The sequence below is a fragment of the Nerophis lumbriciformis genome, linkage group LG10 (assembly GCF_033978685.3).
Source record: "Nerophis lumbriciformis linkage group LG10, RoL_Nlum_v2.1, whole genome shotgun sequence".
Taxonomy (NCBI): Eukaryota; Metazoa; Chordata; class Actinopteri; order Syngnathiformes; family Syngnathidae; genus Nerophis; species Nerophis lumbriciformis.
In genome coordinates, this window is record NC_084557.2 from 20,853,613 (window position 1) to 20,870,439 (window position 16,827).

Below are 16,827 nucleotides of genomic sequence, written 5' to 3' on the forward strand. Positions count from 1 at the left end.
TAGCAAACACAAAATATTGCCACCTGCCATTCATGCTAATAGCATATTGACACATAGCACATTACAGCGATTCGACTTTTTTTTAATAGTATTTATTTATTCATTTGATAGGGAAATCATAATACCGGTACTGAGAAAACAGACACTCTTTTTTTAATAAATTAAATATTCAAACACAGTCTTACTGTTCAAACTGTGTCCACTCGGCATGCTTTGCACCAGTCTGCGGTCCCTTCCAAGGTTTCTCATTGCTCCCATTGGGTTGAGTTTGTTCTTGCCCTGATGTGGGATCTGAGTTGTGATTTGTGCAGCCCTTTGAGGCATTTTGTGATTATGGGCTATATAAATAAACTTTGGTTGATTGATTATGTTACAGTGGCGAAAAATATTAAATATACTTGTTAAATAAAACCTCTATCTTGATTAATAATTAATATTTGGGCCTACTATGCTACTTTATTTTAATGTTGGTCATTCTAGTGATACTTGGAGAGCAAAGTGTTTTCTGAGTTGGTACTTGGTGAACAAAGTTTGAGAACCACTGCTCTACACGAATATAATCAAAGTGTCAGACCATACAAGTCAGTTTTCTTACCTTAAAAATACATTTATTAGCACAAAAGTATTGCATATAGTACGAATAAAACAATAGTACAACTATACTGTAAACTTGATTGGAGTAAAGCTCACAAAGCTTATTCAAGTCTGTAACAAAAAACATTGTTGATCTAATCCTCAGCAAAATCGCAGTTCATTTTCCAGTCCATAAATCTTTGCCTTTAACACCGTCAGCCCATTCTGGACCTTCTTTGTCCTGTTGTTGCTCTCCCTGACCTCTTGGAGAATAGCTAGGTCCTGGTTCGGCCCAATATTATGGGTTACCTGAAGAATAGACATAGAAAACACGTTTAAATTGTACGTTGAATATGAAATCATATTCAACTTCATATATTTTAAAACAAAATGGGATAAGGAAGGAGGGATAACTATATCTGAGGAAGAATGGACAATAATATGGAAATATCAATGGACTTGTACCAGCTCACCCAAGTGGAGGGAGTTTGGCTGGAAAAGTTTGATCAGATTTTTTATTACACCTTCTCAGAAGTCTCACTATGATAACAACTCCCCTGCCTGCTGGAGAAATTGTGGGAATTCAAATGCAAATCACTACCATGTTTTCTGGGACTGCTCCACCATAAAGGACTATTGGAAAGAGATACACCAAGCTCTACAGGATATTTTCAAACGTGAAATACCCCTCGAAAGTAAAACTTTGTTCTTTGGACATGTACCTCAGGACTGGCTGAAGAAAGATAAACACTTAATGAATATCCTACTGGTGGCTTGTAAAAAGACCATTACTAGGAAATGGATATCCCAGGAGAGCCCAACTTTGAAGCAATGGATGGAAACAACAATGGACATATATAAAATGGAGAAGATAACTGCTTTTATTAATTATAAATTGGAGAAATTTACTTCATACTGGGAAAATTGGGTCAACTATGTCACGCCCCATAAACCTGACTTTAATTTTTCGAATTAGTGATTGTACTTTAAAAAAAAAAAAGGGATTACTCCCTGTATGTGTATATGTATATATATAAATAAAATAAATGGGTTATACTTATATAGCGCTTTTCTACCTTAAAGGTACTCAAAGCGCTTTGACAGTATTTCCACATCTACCCATTCACACACATATTCACACACTGATGGCGAGAGCTGCCATGCAAGGCGCTAACCAGCAGCCGTCAGGAGCAAGGGGTGAAGTGTCTTGCCCAAGGACACAACGGACGTGATTAGGATGGTAGAAGGTGGGGATTGAACCCCAGTAACCAGCAACCCTCCGATTGCTGGCACGGCCACTCTACCAACTTCGCCACGCCGTCATATATGTATGTATGTATGTATGTATGTATGTATGTATGTATGTATGTATGTATGTATGTATGTATGTATGTGTATATATATATATATATATATATATATATATATATATATATATATATCTGTTTATATTTTATTTCTGATTATTATTATTATTAATGTATTATTATTTCCTTTTTTTATTTTTTTGTATTATTTATTTTTCTGTTTATTTAATCGATGTATTTGTAGATATTACTTTGTTTTTTTGTTGTTTCTTTTTTGGGGGATGGGGGGCGGGGGGTGGTATGGATGGGATATAAACAAAAATATTTTGACATTTAGGGCAGACAATAGATATATGATTTATGTGAATATGATGTAATGGATATGATTGTCTGATGCTGGATGTCAATAAAAATAAAATGGAAAAAAAAAAGAAAACACTTTTACAAATGTATTTTACATGTATGTGTTGTGACAGTTTTACCTGTAAAAGCTGTTTTTCTACATCCTTCAGTTTATGTCTGAGTTGCTTCAGGTCTGTTTTGAAGCCCTCCACCTCCAGGTTCCTCCTCTTCTCTAGTGCCTCATAACGCTGAGTCATGGCCTGGAGACGCTTAGCCGTTTTACTGACACGCTCCTGTGCGCATCAAACATTAATAACTAAAAAAGTAGTAAGTCACCGAGAAATAATAATTAGTACGAGTCAAAGAAGTGAGAGTACCTTATATATTTCCCTGCCTGCGTCCCCCTGCTCCCTGGCTTGGGCCAGTTCCGTTTCCAAGGCGATGCACTGTTCTCTGTACATCTCTGCCATACGTTGGGCTTCCTTGAAATGATCTTGCCCGGACTGAAAAGATCAAATGATCCTCATTTAGGGATGTAACGATATGGACATTTCATATCACAGTTATTGTTATTATCACGGTATTGTTGAATGTGTGCAAAAAGTACTTATACATACACTGAACTAAAGAGCCATATTTTTATTTGAGTTTGTAAATATGATTAACTTCGTCTGTTTTAATTTGTAAAGGCTTAAGTGGGTTTTTTTTAGTGATACAGAAAAAACGGCAGTTGGGTGCATCACTTCCAGTTTATGTGACGTCATCTGAGCCCACTTCCTGTTGTCATTATTCCTTCCAGTATAAATCAATCACTCAGTGCACAACCTGTAGGTTCAATGTGCACAATTGTATAGCTTAGTTGTTCAGACAGCAATGTGTTTGTACAAGTTTATATTGGAGTATGTCTTTCTTAATGGGGAACGACACTAATGTCTCTTGTATTCATGTCAGCACTTGATTAGCCAGTAAATGAGCAAAGTCACGGGTCTGTGAGTTTATAAGTGTTATCAATCACGGCAATAATTTGAATAAAAAAAGTGATGTTTGGGAGTTTCACCGCGGTTTACCATTACATCGATTATCGTTACAACCCTACGACTCGAGCTCAAAATTAAGACTTTGATTTTTACAGTAGCCTATGTAAAATACCGTTACATGTTTTTGCTTTATAAAGACATATGTACCTTGATCTCTTCCTTGTGTCTCTGACTTAAGTCAGGCTGAGGCTGCATGTGGAACCGAGTGGAACTGATCCCAGTAGAAGTAGGAGCCCGACTCGAGCTGATCCTGCTAGTAGTAGCAGCAACGCGACTTTGGCTGACCCCAGTAGTGGCAGAAGTAAGAGGAGCAGCCGCCGCATCACCTTGACTGGGGCTGACCCCGATAGGAGCAGCATTCCAAAGTGGGGTGACCCGGGTAGGACCTGTAGCACCTCGACTGGGGTTGACACCGCTAGGACCTGCAGCTCCACGACTGGGGTTGACACCGCTAGGACCTGCAGCTCCACGACTGGGGTTGACACCGCTAGGACCTGCAGCTCCACGACTGGGGTTGACACCGCTAGGACCTGCAGCACCACGACTGGGGTTGACACCGCTAGGACCTGCAACACCTAGACTGGGGTTGACACCGCTAGGACCTGCAGCACCACGACTGGGGTTGACACCGCTAGGACCTGCAGCAACACGACTGGGGTTGACACTAGGATCTGCAGCACCTAGACTGGGGTTGACACTGCTAGGACCTGCAGCAACACGACTGGGGTTGACACCACAAGGACCTGCAGCACCACGACTGGGGTTGACACCACTAGGGCCTGCAGCACCTAGACTGGGGTTGACACCGCTAGGACCTGCAGCAACACGACTGGGGTTGACACTGCTAGGACCTGCAGCAACACGACTGAGGTTGACACCGCTAGGACCTGCAGCACCATGACTGGGGTTGACACCGCTAGGACCTGCAGCACCACGACTAGGGTTGACCCCGGTAGGACCTGCAGTCCAACTTGGGGTGACCCCGGTAGGACCTGCAGTCCAACTTTGGGTGACCCCGGTAGGACCTGCAGGCCAACTTGGGGTGACCCCGGTAGGATCTGCAGGCCAACTTGGGGTGACCCCGGTAGGATCTGCAGGCCAACTTGGGGTGACCCCGGTAGGACCTGCAGCACCTCGACTGGGGGTGACGCCGATAGGAGCTGCAGTCCAACTTTGGGTGACGTCGATAGGAGCTGCAGTCCAACTTGAGGTGCCCCTGGCAGGAGCAGCAGTCCAATTTGGGATGACCCCGTTAGAAGTAGCAGCAGTACCAAAAGGGGTCAGGCTGACCTGAGTCGGGCTCCTTCTGGTTGGCTGTAGGTGCTCAACTTCAAAATCACCGAATCCGGCTTTCCTTAGACGCTCGTGACACGCGTCCAGCTCCCCGAAGAGATGGTCCTTCTCCGCCATCCATATCTTCTCCTGAGCCCTTGTGTCAAATTTGAGCTGTAGGAAATCTTTGGTGCTTTCGTACAGTAGGTTCTGTGTTTGCTGGAGCCTATGGTAACAAACAAACAACACCATCACATTAAATCAGCTGGAGGTCAAACATAAACCGTGTTTCTTACAGGACTGCAATGCGTTTGTGGTGCTGGGTGGACGGGTAAATGGGGTCATCGTTAATTTGCATAATTGGCCATGAGATAGATAGGTCGATAGATATTAACTTTATTAATCCCTTGGGAAGGTTCCACCGGGGAAATTTAAATTGCAGCAGCAGGTAGCACCAACAATACAAGACAAAAACACTCAGAGAAAGATACATAGAAATAGAATATAATAAAATAGAGTAACACACAAGTTACATAAAGTGTACATTACATTGCATGTAATTTTCTAAATGTTGTACAAGCTCTGGGTGATTATATGATAATGATACATTTCAGCTCGATCATAGTGATCAGCTGTGAATATATTAACTTAATCAAACATGGCGGAACTGTGCCTGACGACAGCCAATCAGAGTCAACCTCGTCCCGCTCCAATTCAGGTTACTTAAGAAGTAAACAGAATCATAAATATGTACAGAATGACAACTCTTGGAGATAAACGCACAGAATAGGGCAGCAAAATAAATGTTAGCCGTGACTTCAAGTTATCAAGGACCATATGATTTCCGCGTTAACGAAATCGGGCAACAAATACGGAATTTCCTATTAAACACTGAATGTCACGGAAATTGACATAATGTAAACTGAAATGCCGTCCTCGTGGGGAAAAGAAACATTTCTCTAGGGAAATCACATTTATGAGGACCATGCGCTTTATAAACATGAGCCACTGTTGCTTCACTGTGACACATATGCCTCGTACCTGAAGACGGGAATAAAGGTATAACTTTGAAACTACCAAAGAATGGAGATCTCAGCCACTGTGGAAACTGAAGAGGGATCACACTGCTCTTAGTCCAAGGGAAGTACTTCGATAGGTGCTATTGCAAAGACTTAAAACAACGCTAGATGAGAGGCTCCGAGATGAACTAGCGGAGTTCCGCCCTGGTCGATCCTAAGGCAACCAAATCTTTGTGCTTCGAAATGCAGTAGAACAATGCCTTGAATTCCACACAGCATTTTCAATAAACTATGTAGACTTTGAAAAAACCTTGGACAGCATACATAGAGACACCCTATGGAGAACACTAAAAACATTCGGCATCCCAAATATTTTTATGGATATCTTCAAAAATCTCTATGAGGGATCCAGATGCCGTGTAAAAAATGAATCAGGAAACACGGACTTCTTCAATATCATCAAAGGCTGCCTTCTATTGCCACTATTGTTGATCACTACCATAGATTATGTTATGAAAAAGGCAATGGACCAACCACAATTTGGTAAACAATGGGGAATAGGAAGACGCCTTACAGACCTGGACTTTGCGGACAACATAGCACTGTTGGCAGAATCAGGACCAACCCTTCAAGAAATGACATCCAATCTTGAGCGAAATGCAGCAATGGTTAGTCTAAAGATCAGCTGCCGAAAGACAAAGACCATGCATATTGGAGACCAACAGCCAACTGACCAGCTAACAATAAATGAAGAGCTGTTGGAAAACGTCTCAAAATTCACATAACTTGGAAGTATATTTACATCGGATAGTGATACATGTGTTTGAATTTGGAAACAAGTAAACAGGTTTCATAAAAAGTCCTACTTGTTTGTCAAACCGGCAATGCGCTGCTCATCTCTCTGCCTTTCAGCCTGGACCTCTTCACTTTTAATCTGTCGGTCATCCTGGAGTGACTGGACCTGCTCTTTGGTTAGTCGGGTTAGTTCCTCTAGTTGAGCCTGGAGAGCCTCCACCTGGAAATTGGACCAAAATAACAGAGTGAATGCATTATGATTAAAGAGCCCCTCTATTTCTGACATTTGCTCTCATTTCTTAGTTGTGGACCAAAAAAATGATCTCGTCAGGTAAAACCCCCCACCCCCCCCTCCAAAAAAAAAAAAAAGACACAGTGGTAATTTAGGTTCTGTAAGAAGTTTCAGCACATTTTGGAATGCATGCTTTTAGCTCCAAAATGTGGGTGGGCCTGCATCGGCCTGCTAACATCACCTACAGAAGACTGGAGGCAATTTTATATTGCCCAGAATGTGTTTTAATAGTATCTTCATCCCATCCATCCATCCATCCATCTTCTTCCGCTTATCCGAGGTCGGGTCGCGGGGGCAGCAGCCTAAGCAGGGAAGCCCAGACTTCCCTCTCCACAGCCACTTCGTCCAGCTCCTCCCGGGGGATCCCGAGGCGTTCCCAGGCCAGCCGGGAGACATAGTCTTCCCAACGTGTCCTGGGTCTTCCCCGTGGCCCCCTACCGGTCGGACGTGCCCTAAACACCTCCCGAGGGAGGCGATCGGGTGGCATCCTGACCAGATGCCCGAACCACCTCATCTGGCTCCTCTCGATGTGGAGGAGCAGCGGCTTTACTTTGAGCTCCCCCCGGATGACAGAGCTTCTCACCCTATCTCTAAGGGAGAGCCCTGCCACCCGGCGGAGGAAACTCATTTCGGCCGCTTGTACCCGTGATCTTGTCCTTTCGGTCATAACCCAAAGCTCATGACCATAGGTGAGGATGGGAACGTAGATCGACCGGTAAATTGAGAGCTTTGCCTTCCGGCTCAGCTCCTTCTTCACCACAACGGATCGATACAGCGTCCGCATTACTGAAGATGCCGCACCGATCCGCCTGTCGATCTCACGATCCACTCTTCCCTCACTCGTGAACAAGACTCCGAGGTACTTGAACTCCTCCACTTGGGGCAGGGTCTCCTCCCCAACCCGAAGATGGCATTCCACCCTTTTCCGGGCGAGAACCATGGACTCGGACTTGGAGGTGCTGATTCTCATCCCAGTCGCTTCACACTCGGCTGTGAACCGATCCAGCGAGAGCTGAAGATCCTGGCCAGATGAAGCCATCGGGACCACATCATCTGCAAAAAGCAGAGACCTAATCCTGCAGCCACCAAACCAGATCCCCTCAACGCCTTGACTGCGCCTAGAAATTCTGTCCATAAAAGTTATGAACAGAATTGGTGACAAAGGGCAGCCTTGGCGGAGTCCAACCCTCACTGGAAACGTGTCCGACTTACTGCCGGCAATGCGGGCCAAGCTCTGACACTGATCATACAGGGAGCGGACCGCCAAAATCAGACAGTCCGATACCCCATACTCTCTGAGCACTCCCCACAGGACTTCCCGAGGGACACGGTCGAATGCCTTCTCCAAGTCCACAAAACACATGTAGACTGGTTGGGCAAACTCCCATGCACCCTCAAGGACCCTGCCGAGAGTATAGAGCTGGTCCACAGTTCCACGACCAGGACGAAAACCACACTGTTCCTCCTGAATCCGAGGTTCGACTATCCGGCGTAGCCTCCTCTCCAGTACACCTGAATAGACCTTACCGGGAAGGCTGAGGAGTGTGATCCCACGATAGTTAGAACACACCCTCCGGTTCCCCTTCTTAAAGAGAGGAACCACCACCCCGGTCTGCCAATCCAGAGGTACCGCCCCCGATGTCCACGCGATGCTGCAGAGTCTTGTCAACCAAGACAGCCCCACAGCATCCAGAGCCTTAAGGAACTCCGGGCGGATCTCATCCACCCCCGGGGCCTTGTCACCGAGGAGCTTTTTAACTACCTCAGCAATCTTCATCCCTAATCATGTTATTTTCGCTCAGAATTTGAAGGATTATGTCTGCCGGATACATTGTTGCAGGTTGCAGCAATACAACTAAAGAAGGAGTCAGCCTGCATACATTTCCAAATTAATCTTAACAGTTATCCACCGATACTCAAAATGCTTTGATATTATAGAAAATGACTGCCAGATTCATTTTCAGGAGCTAACAATACATAGAAAACTTGTAAGTGAAATTTCGCTCATCTGGACTCTATGGGTCCTGAGACAATAAGAGATAGATAAATAAGAATCACAAAAATAAAAGTCAAACCAATCACTTGTTGCTCTTACCTGAAGCATCAAAGTTTGGTTCTCATTCTTATATTTTTCCAAAGTATCGCAAGCACCTGGATCAGCAAATTTTGCTCTCTTAAACCTCATCTCTGCTAAGAAAAGAAAAAAACACATTTGCAACAACATAACAAAATGTTCTTATTGTGATATATTATGAGGAAATGCCTTTTTTTTTTACCTCTCGCTTTACCGGTCACAGCAGGTCTCAACTTTGTTGGCCTGAGATTAAGATTCTCCTCCGTCGACTCAAGGTGCTTCTGTTTGACAGTGACCTGAGGCATCACATTCAACAGAATTAGTTTTCCTAACAAATAGTGGAAAATGATTGACAGGTTGGGTAGTCCACCTGCCCAGTCTAATGAGATCCAACCGAAGTCTCAAAAGGACGTCAACTGGAACGGCTGGCCAAGAAAACAGGTCTCACTGTTCATTCGGAAATGTACAAGCAACATCGAAAGCAATACTAAGACACCTTCAACACCACCTGCTCCTCCTACTACTCAGGACTTACCGATAACTCTGGCAATGGCAACCCAAGAATGCTATTTTCCACCATCAGCAGACTCCTCAAACCCATGACCACCATCTCCCCCTACTTCATTGTTGGTAAGTGCAGACACTTTCTATCCTTTTTTAATGGTATAATCGGCACAATCCATGACCAGCTGGTATGTGCAGAACTTTGCTGCCCGCCTTTTCACGTCGCGCCAGTCCACTTTGTCCTTCACTGGCTACCAATCCATTACAGAATCAACTTAAAAATTCTACTCACCACCTACAAGGCCCTCAACAACCTAGCTCCCCTTAACATCTTCAACCTCCTCCACCACTATGTGCCCTCCCTACCCCTCAGTTCTCGTCCTGCAAATCCCCAAAATAGGGCTTTTTCGGTTGCTGCCCCCTCCTTTTGGAACCCCCACTCTTTCCTCTTTTAAAACTGCCCTCAAAACCCATTTTTTTCCCGACTTGCCCTCCCCAGCTAAATTCCCGCTGAGCCCCCCGATTCTCACTGTTTTTACTTTTTCTTAAACTGTCGGGGCCAAGGCCTGTTTTATTTCAGTATGGGTGTGTTTCTTAAATTATTAAGTAGTCCGCCTTAGCAATTGTTACCTACTCAATTTTAGAGGTGTTGTGGAGTTTGTTTGCTTTTTTTTTTACCCAAGATGGAACTGCTGTATTGGCTGCCGGTTGTAGGAGCTCCGTGGTCTTGTGTATCCTCCTTATGTGTTCATAAAGTTTCCCTCCTGTTTTCATCCGTTTTTTGCCTTTTGGTTTGGGCCCAATCGGAACTGCGTAACAAGGGGTGGCACTTTTGTGATTTCTGCGGTACTTTTTGGTGTTTTTTTTGTGAACTTTTGGATCTGACTGGGGAGAGCCTTTGGCCTTGGCCATGTTTGCACCAGAGGCCAGGTGCTGGCTCTTTTCCCCACAGGAGTCTGCGCAGAGTGACTAGAGGAGAAGCTGAAGAAGAGACAGGGCTGCGGAGCTAGCGTTGAACATTAGGATAGACCAGCTTCATAGAACCCTGGCTGAAATGAACATGTATCGGACACTTCGGTCTCCTTGGATGGATTCTTGCTCATCTGTGCTAGAGCTGTGCGTTATGGCAAAAAAAAACGATCACAATTAATTTTTTCATATCATCCGATCTCGATTATTATCACTATTCTTTGTTTTTCATTAAAGTCCTGTTGCATCCTTACTCCTGCAGTATCTTGTAACAGAGATGTCCGCCATGTTTGATTGAGGTAATATATGTCAACAGCTGACAACAGTCATTTTGTTCATATATATGATTGTGTTTACGACAGGTGCAACGGTACAGGTAACACACGCTAGGGTCCGTAACTGGTTTTAGGGCTACAGTTTCGCTTCTTTTTCGGTACGTTTAGTGGGGGTAAAGAAATCAACTGTTTTCCTCTCAAAGTTCTTTTGTCATTTTGCTTGTCATCACAAACTTCATTCTGCAGTACACAAAGTATCAGTGATGCGCTGAATACTACAATACTTTTATTTCAAGGTAAACAAAACAACAACACTTAAAAACTTAAATTATTTGTGTTTTTTGATTGCTTGTATGCATCAATGGTACTCACCAGTGCTTTGGCAAACGGTGACCCAGATTGTCGAGTTGTTTTAAACTCAGTACTGTAGCTTATATTTAATGAAAGTACATTAAAGTGCAGTTTGAAGTTGAGGTACTGTAAAATAATGTGTTCCAACACATAAAACAAGTTTAATGATTATTTTAGGAACAACATGTTTTATCCACAAACTCAATAACTGATTTGAACAAAAAATGTCTGAAGTTTTTTCTGTACATGTTATATCAGAAGAGTTGAATCAGAGCAAACACAAGAGTCTGATTAAAAAATATTTAGATATAAAAATATATATTTCTGATTACCTTGGTAGGTTTGTTTATTCCATCAGTCAAGACCAATACAGTAGTTCAGTCACAGAGACATTCTGTGCCTGAGTGCAAGTCCATATGCGGATTTCCGCACACAACGTGAGCTGCAGCAGTCAGCGAGACTAAAGTCTGTCACTAAAGTTGCTGCTCCTTCTCAATTTGTTTAACTTCTATGCTAGTGTTGGCCACTTTTCTTGAATTTATTCTTTTGGGTTACACTTCTGCGTGGCACAGTTGGTAGAGCGGCCGTGCCAGCAACTTGATGGTTCCAGGTTCGATTCCAGCTTCCGCCATAAGACACTTCACTCTTGCTCCCAGGTTTAAATGTAGATAATGGGTTTCACCATGTAAAACGTTTTGAGTTTTGGGAGAAAAAAGCGCTACATAAAAATGATTCACTGTACTTCACTTCCAGCAGTGTAATGGGGAAAAAGCACAACGCTGATTGGACTTTAATTAAATCATGAGTAACCTGACTTTTGCAACGGGGAATAGGGATGGTCGCGTGCACACAATTGAACAAATAAACGTTCACACGAATACACATTCATAGACACAAACAGGACCACAATCAATAAAGGCAGATAGTTCCGTGCAGGATTATACCGAGCACTCTTGCATCACTACTGCAGTACCTTCTAACAGACATTTCTGCCATGTTTAATCGAGGTAACATATGCTAAAACTGATCAAGGGGATCAAACTAAAATTAATCACGATCATATAATCGCCTAGCCCTAATCCGCGCGGACCGGACATTGGCCGACAGCTACTGGGCAGCCTTGGACGGAGTCGGCTCACTTGGTTGCTTTGGGTCTGTTCCTGTCTCTGGCTGTGGTGCCCCCCCATTCCAGCAGACGATGGCGTGGAGCACTGCAGAAGCCACCGCGGTGTACAGTATGTGGGTGTTGAAATTGTGTTTTTGTTTTGTTTTGTGTCTGTCTATGCATGGTGCAATCGTATGTGCACAATATGTATTATTTATTGCTAATATTTTGATTTTTTGTTGTTTTACTTTTGAAGCAGTATGTAAAATGGCCCCGCCGAAGTGGCAGCTGGTTGTATCAGCTTCAAACTGTTTTAGTGTCTTATATATCTTCAAATGTTTCCCTCTTTGTTTTCACTTTATTTTTGTGGACTTTTTGAATCTGCACTGCAACCACATAATTTCCCCATTGGGGGATAAATAACGTCTATCCTATCCTGTATGTGTCATGTAGTTGTAGTTTGCGCAACAATTCCATGAGATGAGTCACCCCTCTTGTATACAGTAACCATGATATGCAATACCAATAACGCAAACTTTTACCACCACAACAGACATATAGTTAAAGTAGCCCTCCCTAAAGTGTCAAATCAAAACTGAGCAGTTATTTTGGACCAAAGTCATACATTCGGTATTTTTTTTAATTTTTTTTTTTACAAGTCAATGTAATGATGTGACTGCCACGTGCAACTCTACCTGATGAGGAGGCTCCCGTAGGAAGTATGTGATCTCTCCATCATCATGATCCACCAGTGAAAGAAGGTGTTGGATTTTTTTCCTGTCCTCCAGCTCTCTGGAATAAGAAATACATATAGACATCATCTAAAAACTAATGGTAACTCTACGTTTGGACAATAACGTTTGTGGCACTGCTGCTTCTAAACCTGATCTTTAGTCGGTCGTTTTCTGCATGAAGCCTCAGAGACTGTTCTCTTTCTTGGTAAAGGTACACCTGCATGTCACTCAGAGCATTCTGCAGCTCTGCAATCTCTCCTTCACGTTGCCGCAATTCACTCTCTAGCTTGTGCTGCAAGCAGATATTCAAGTGAGAGAGAGATCGGTTTAACTTGGCAGTACATCGCCATGGATCGCACCTCACCTGGTTCTCAATGATGCTCTTGTACTTCTCCAACATCTTAAGCAGCTGCTCCTGTTCGCCGTCAAACTGGGAAATCTTATCCCTGTAGAATTCTAAAAGTTCCCTGGAGGGACGAAGGTACCCCAGGCGTTCATTGACGGGGGGAATTAGGGGTTCCATTTCCGTACCAGGAGAATGCAGACTGGCTCTGCAGGTAAAGAATAGTCAGTCCGTTTATGCAAAACAATACTTAATGTCTAACAAATGATACCTGTGTGCCTTTTTTTTGGGTGACCCCATCTCGAAGCTGAAATAAATAAAAAATGACAACACAAGAATCAGCTTCTTTTATGACACATCTCACAACAAACACTGATAAACATTGCAAATTGAGCCATTCGTGAAAAAGGTAAATATTGAATTTTAACACGGGATCTTCACGTGCAGGGCACAGTATAATTCACAAGCACAGAAATATTTTCATTAGTGCCGTGAAATGATTATTATTGATTATATTTTTTCAATCAGATTAATCACACTTTTGAATTATGATTAATCACAAATAATTGCGGTTAATAACTTGCGAGCATTATTAATTTAAAAAAAAGACGCCCATAGTTTGACACAAATGTAATTTTATTGTCAGCATGTTGTTCATTTTTAAAAATAGTTTCATTGTATTACTGTGAAGCCCTTAGAGACACTTGTGATTAATGGCTATATGAATAAACTTTGATTGCAGTTGTTTGCTCAAATCTTGGTAACAGTTTTGTCTAAAGTCCCAACTGGGTATATTTTGACCATAACCTTTTCCATACACCTCTAAAGGGGACCTATGATGATTTCTGTCTTTTCTAACCTATAAATGTTGTTACAATGTTAGAATTTTGTGTTAAAGTGTCAACAAACATATAGGTAGATGCGTGAGCTGCTTGCACGCAGTTTTGGATGCCTATGACCGCTGTGTTTTGCAATCTTTTTTTAAACAATGTGACGTCACAGAGACGTTGACGTACTTATTTAGGCATTTAGTATATGTTTTTTGTCAGAGGGGGTAGGAGCTCTTCCATCAATGCTTCAGGCTTTGAGAATGTTATGGCTGCTGCCTGCAGCCTCCCATGTTATTCCTTCTTCTTGTCTAATGCCCTCCCACCTGCACTGATGTCTATGTAATAAATACATATATCTGTATTTGTACTTTGTCAAGATTAACACACGCTTGTGCGTAACCGCTAAACTTGACGGAAAGAGATGGCAACATTACAACTTGGTTTGAGGAAAGAAATGCGCATAATAACACCATAGTGTGACATGCAGAGACATAAATGCTGGTAAAAGCAGATTTTTTCAAGCAGCTCTATATTGATTTGAGTGTTGAGTTGAGTTGAGTTTGAGTTTATTTCGAACATGCAACATGATACATCACAATTTCCAGTTTCTCTATTCAACATGTTCGAAAAGGAGTAGGAAGAAGCAGAGCTTATTTAATCCTACCCCTTTTCCTTTACATAGCAGTTGCTAAAACTTTTGTTCACTTCCTGTTCTCAATTTATTCACAATATACTCCATAAGTCATAACAATAAAAATAAATAAATAATAATTGGTGAAGTAAGTTATACTTCATATGGTGAGATGAGTAAGATTATCTAGAAAATGAATGGATGGATTAAATACATTCAGAATGTTTATCATGGTTCTTCTTCTTTGTATTGTGTGAACACTTTAAGTTTGAAGAGTTTCTTGAAGTGGATCATATTAGTACATTGTTTGATTTCTTTGTTTAATCCATTCCATAATTTAATTCCACATACTGACATACTGAAGGTCTTAAGTGTTGTACGTGCGTACAAATGTTTTAAATTACATTTTTCTCTAAGATTATATTTCTCCTCTTTTGTTGAGAATAATTGTTGTATATTCTTGGGTTGCAGGTTATAGTTTGCTTTGTGTATAATTTTAGCTGTTTGCAAATTCACTATGTCGTGGAATTTCAGTATTTTCGATTCAATGAAAGAAAGGTTTGAATGTTCTATATATCCGACATTATGTATTATTTTAACTAATCTTTTTTTTAAACACAGTTAATGAATTAAGTGTACTTTTGTAGTTATTTCCCCATATTTCTACACGGTGTGCAAGTGTACTTAATGTTGTGACCGGGTGATTCTATATAATTTTCATGAAGTTTTTTTTCTCACCGTGTTTGGGAAAAAACAAAACTAAATGGTGACGTTTGTCTTCAAGATATATATTTAACAGTGTAAGTTTTCAAAAGATAGCTTTGGATACTTTTTCACAGGGCGGGGCGTGGAGGGTTTCACTCGCAATCTAAAGGGAAGGCCTCAACAAACGAACATCTTGCAGACACGCAGACAGTATAAATGTTATAGGGGAGCAACATTTACACCAAAGCATACCCAATACATACAGTACACCACAAGCAAAATATATTGTGTGATTAATCTGCGTTTATACATGATTAATGCGATATTTTTGTGATGAATTAAATACCATTATTGTGTTAACTTTGACAGCTCTATTTTAAAAAAACAATATTTTATGTATAAGACTATATTAAACTAAACATATTTTCTATCCATCCATCCATCTATTTTCTACCGCTTGTCCCTTTTGGGGTGGCGGGGGGTGCTGGAGCCTGTCTCAACTGCATTCGGGCGGAAGGCGGGGTACACCCTGGACAAGTCGCCACCTCATTGCAGCATATTTTCTATAAATATGTATATATGTATGTAATCAATCAATCAATAAATCATATACTGTATGTGATTAAAAAGGATTGTTTCAAAATGATAAATCCAAAAAAATCCTAGGGTGGAGATGTTTCTGTTGCCAAGGAGAGGGCGCCAGGAGAAGCGCGACTTTTAAAATGGAATTTAATTATTATATTTGACATTTTAAATGGCTAACGTCTAATACATCCATCCATCCATTTTTCTACCGCTTGTCCCTTTTGGGGAACTCACCGGCACATTGACTAGTCGTTTAAATATTCCCCTTCACACGGGAATAAAGCGCACGTTCATTATGCCTAAAAAAGCGCACGCCTCATTATCGCTACAAGACTACTAGTGTTCAGTCGTACGTCGTGAATTAAACTACGGTGACAAAAATCATTTTGGTAGTTAAGAGGCATAATAACACATTGCTTAAACATTTTCATTACCGGATGTTGTTTAGTCTCCTTCTAGTGCTGATGATTACGGTTGCAACGAAGATTTTTGAAACCCGGAAGCTCACGCCTCCTGTTCTTCTTCGTCGTGTTCTTCGTGACGAAAATGGAGAGATGGTGTATATGTTGCCATCTCCTGGTAAACTAATTTACTGACAACAACAACGCGAACAACGAAGGTTAACTGCAGTGTAATAATAACAACAAAAGTAATAATACAAATATTAAGAGTAATGTAATAATAACAATAGTCATAATAGTAATAATACTGAATTTACCAACCATACCATATTACCCTTAATATTGCTATTATTATTCAAAAAGTTCCTTTCTATTTTTATATAATGCATTTATTCATTCATTCATGTATTAATTTACCTCGTCACAATTGTTTCCATACGTTGTTTTTAACTGCAAGATTATTAAAAATGTTAAATTAGCTGTTGACCCCTCGTTAAGAATTTTGTCAAGCTTTCTACTGTACGTAGTTTAAAATGTTGGTAAAATAAAACAAACATTTATTATTGTGCTCTTTTAGGCAAATACAGTCTTGATAATTAGCAAATATTTCATATAAGTTAAGGTAGAATTTAATAAATTAAATGTAGCTTTATTCAGTACCAAATCGAAAACTTAACCGTCCA

At 41.5% G+C, this 16,827-nt stretch overlaps 1 protein-coding gene across 2 annotated transcripts; it reads right to left on the minus strand.

Moving 5' to 3' along the window:
• Nucleotides 1-203: 203 nt before the first annotated feature.
• ccdc77 (coiled-coil domain containing 77) lies at nucleotides 204-16,280 on the minus strand. 2 transcript variants are annotated; one of them, XM_061970053.1, is made up of 12 exons: nucleotides 16,178-16,280; nucleotides 13,264-13,299; nucleotides 13,014-13,200; nucleotides 12,799-12,941; nucleotides 12,611-12,707; nucleotides 8,914-9,007; nucleotides 8,733-8,824; nucleotides 6,417-6,565; nucleotides 3,407-4,757; nucleotides 2,600-2,725; nucleotides 2,363-2,515; nucleotides 204-882 (listed from the first exon to the last, which is right to left on the minus strand). In XM_061970053.1, exons 2-12 carry the CDS (start codon nucleotides 13,290-13,292, stop codon nucleotides 736-738), a joined length of 2,568 nt encoding a protein of 855 aa, XP_061826037.1. In that variant the 5' UTR covers nucleotides 13,293-13,299; nucleotides 16,178-16,280; the 3' UTR covers nucleotides 204-735. The 2 variants fall into 2 exon arrangements, with proteins under 2 accessions (XP_061826037.1, XP_061826035.1); XM_061970051.1 differs by having other exon boundaries at nucleotides 8,733-8,827.
• Between the last annotated feature and the right edge of the window lie 547 nt (nucleotides 16,281-16,827).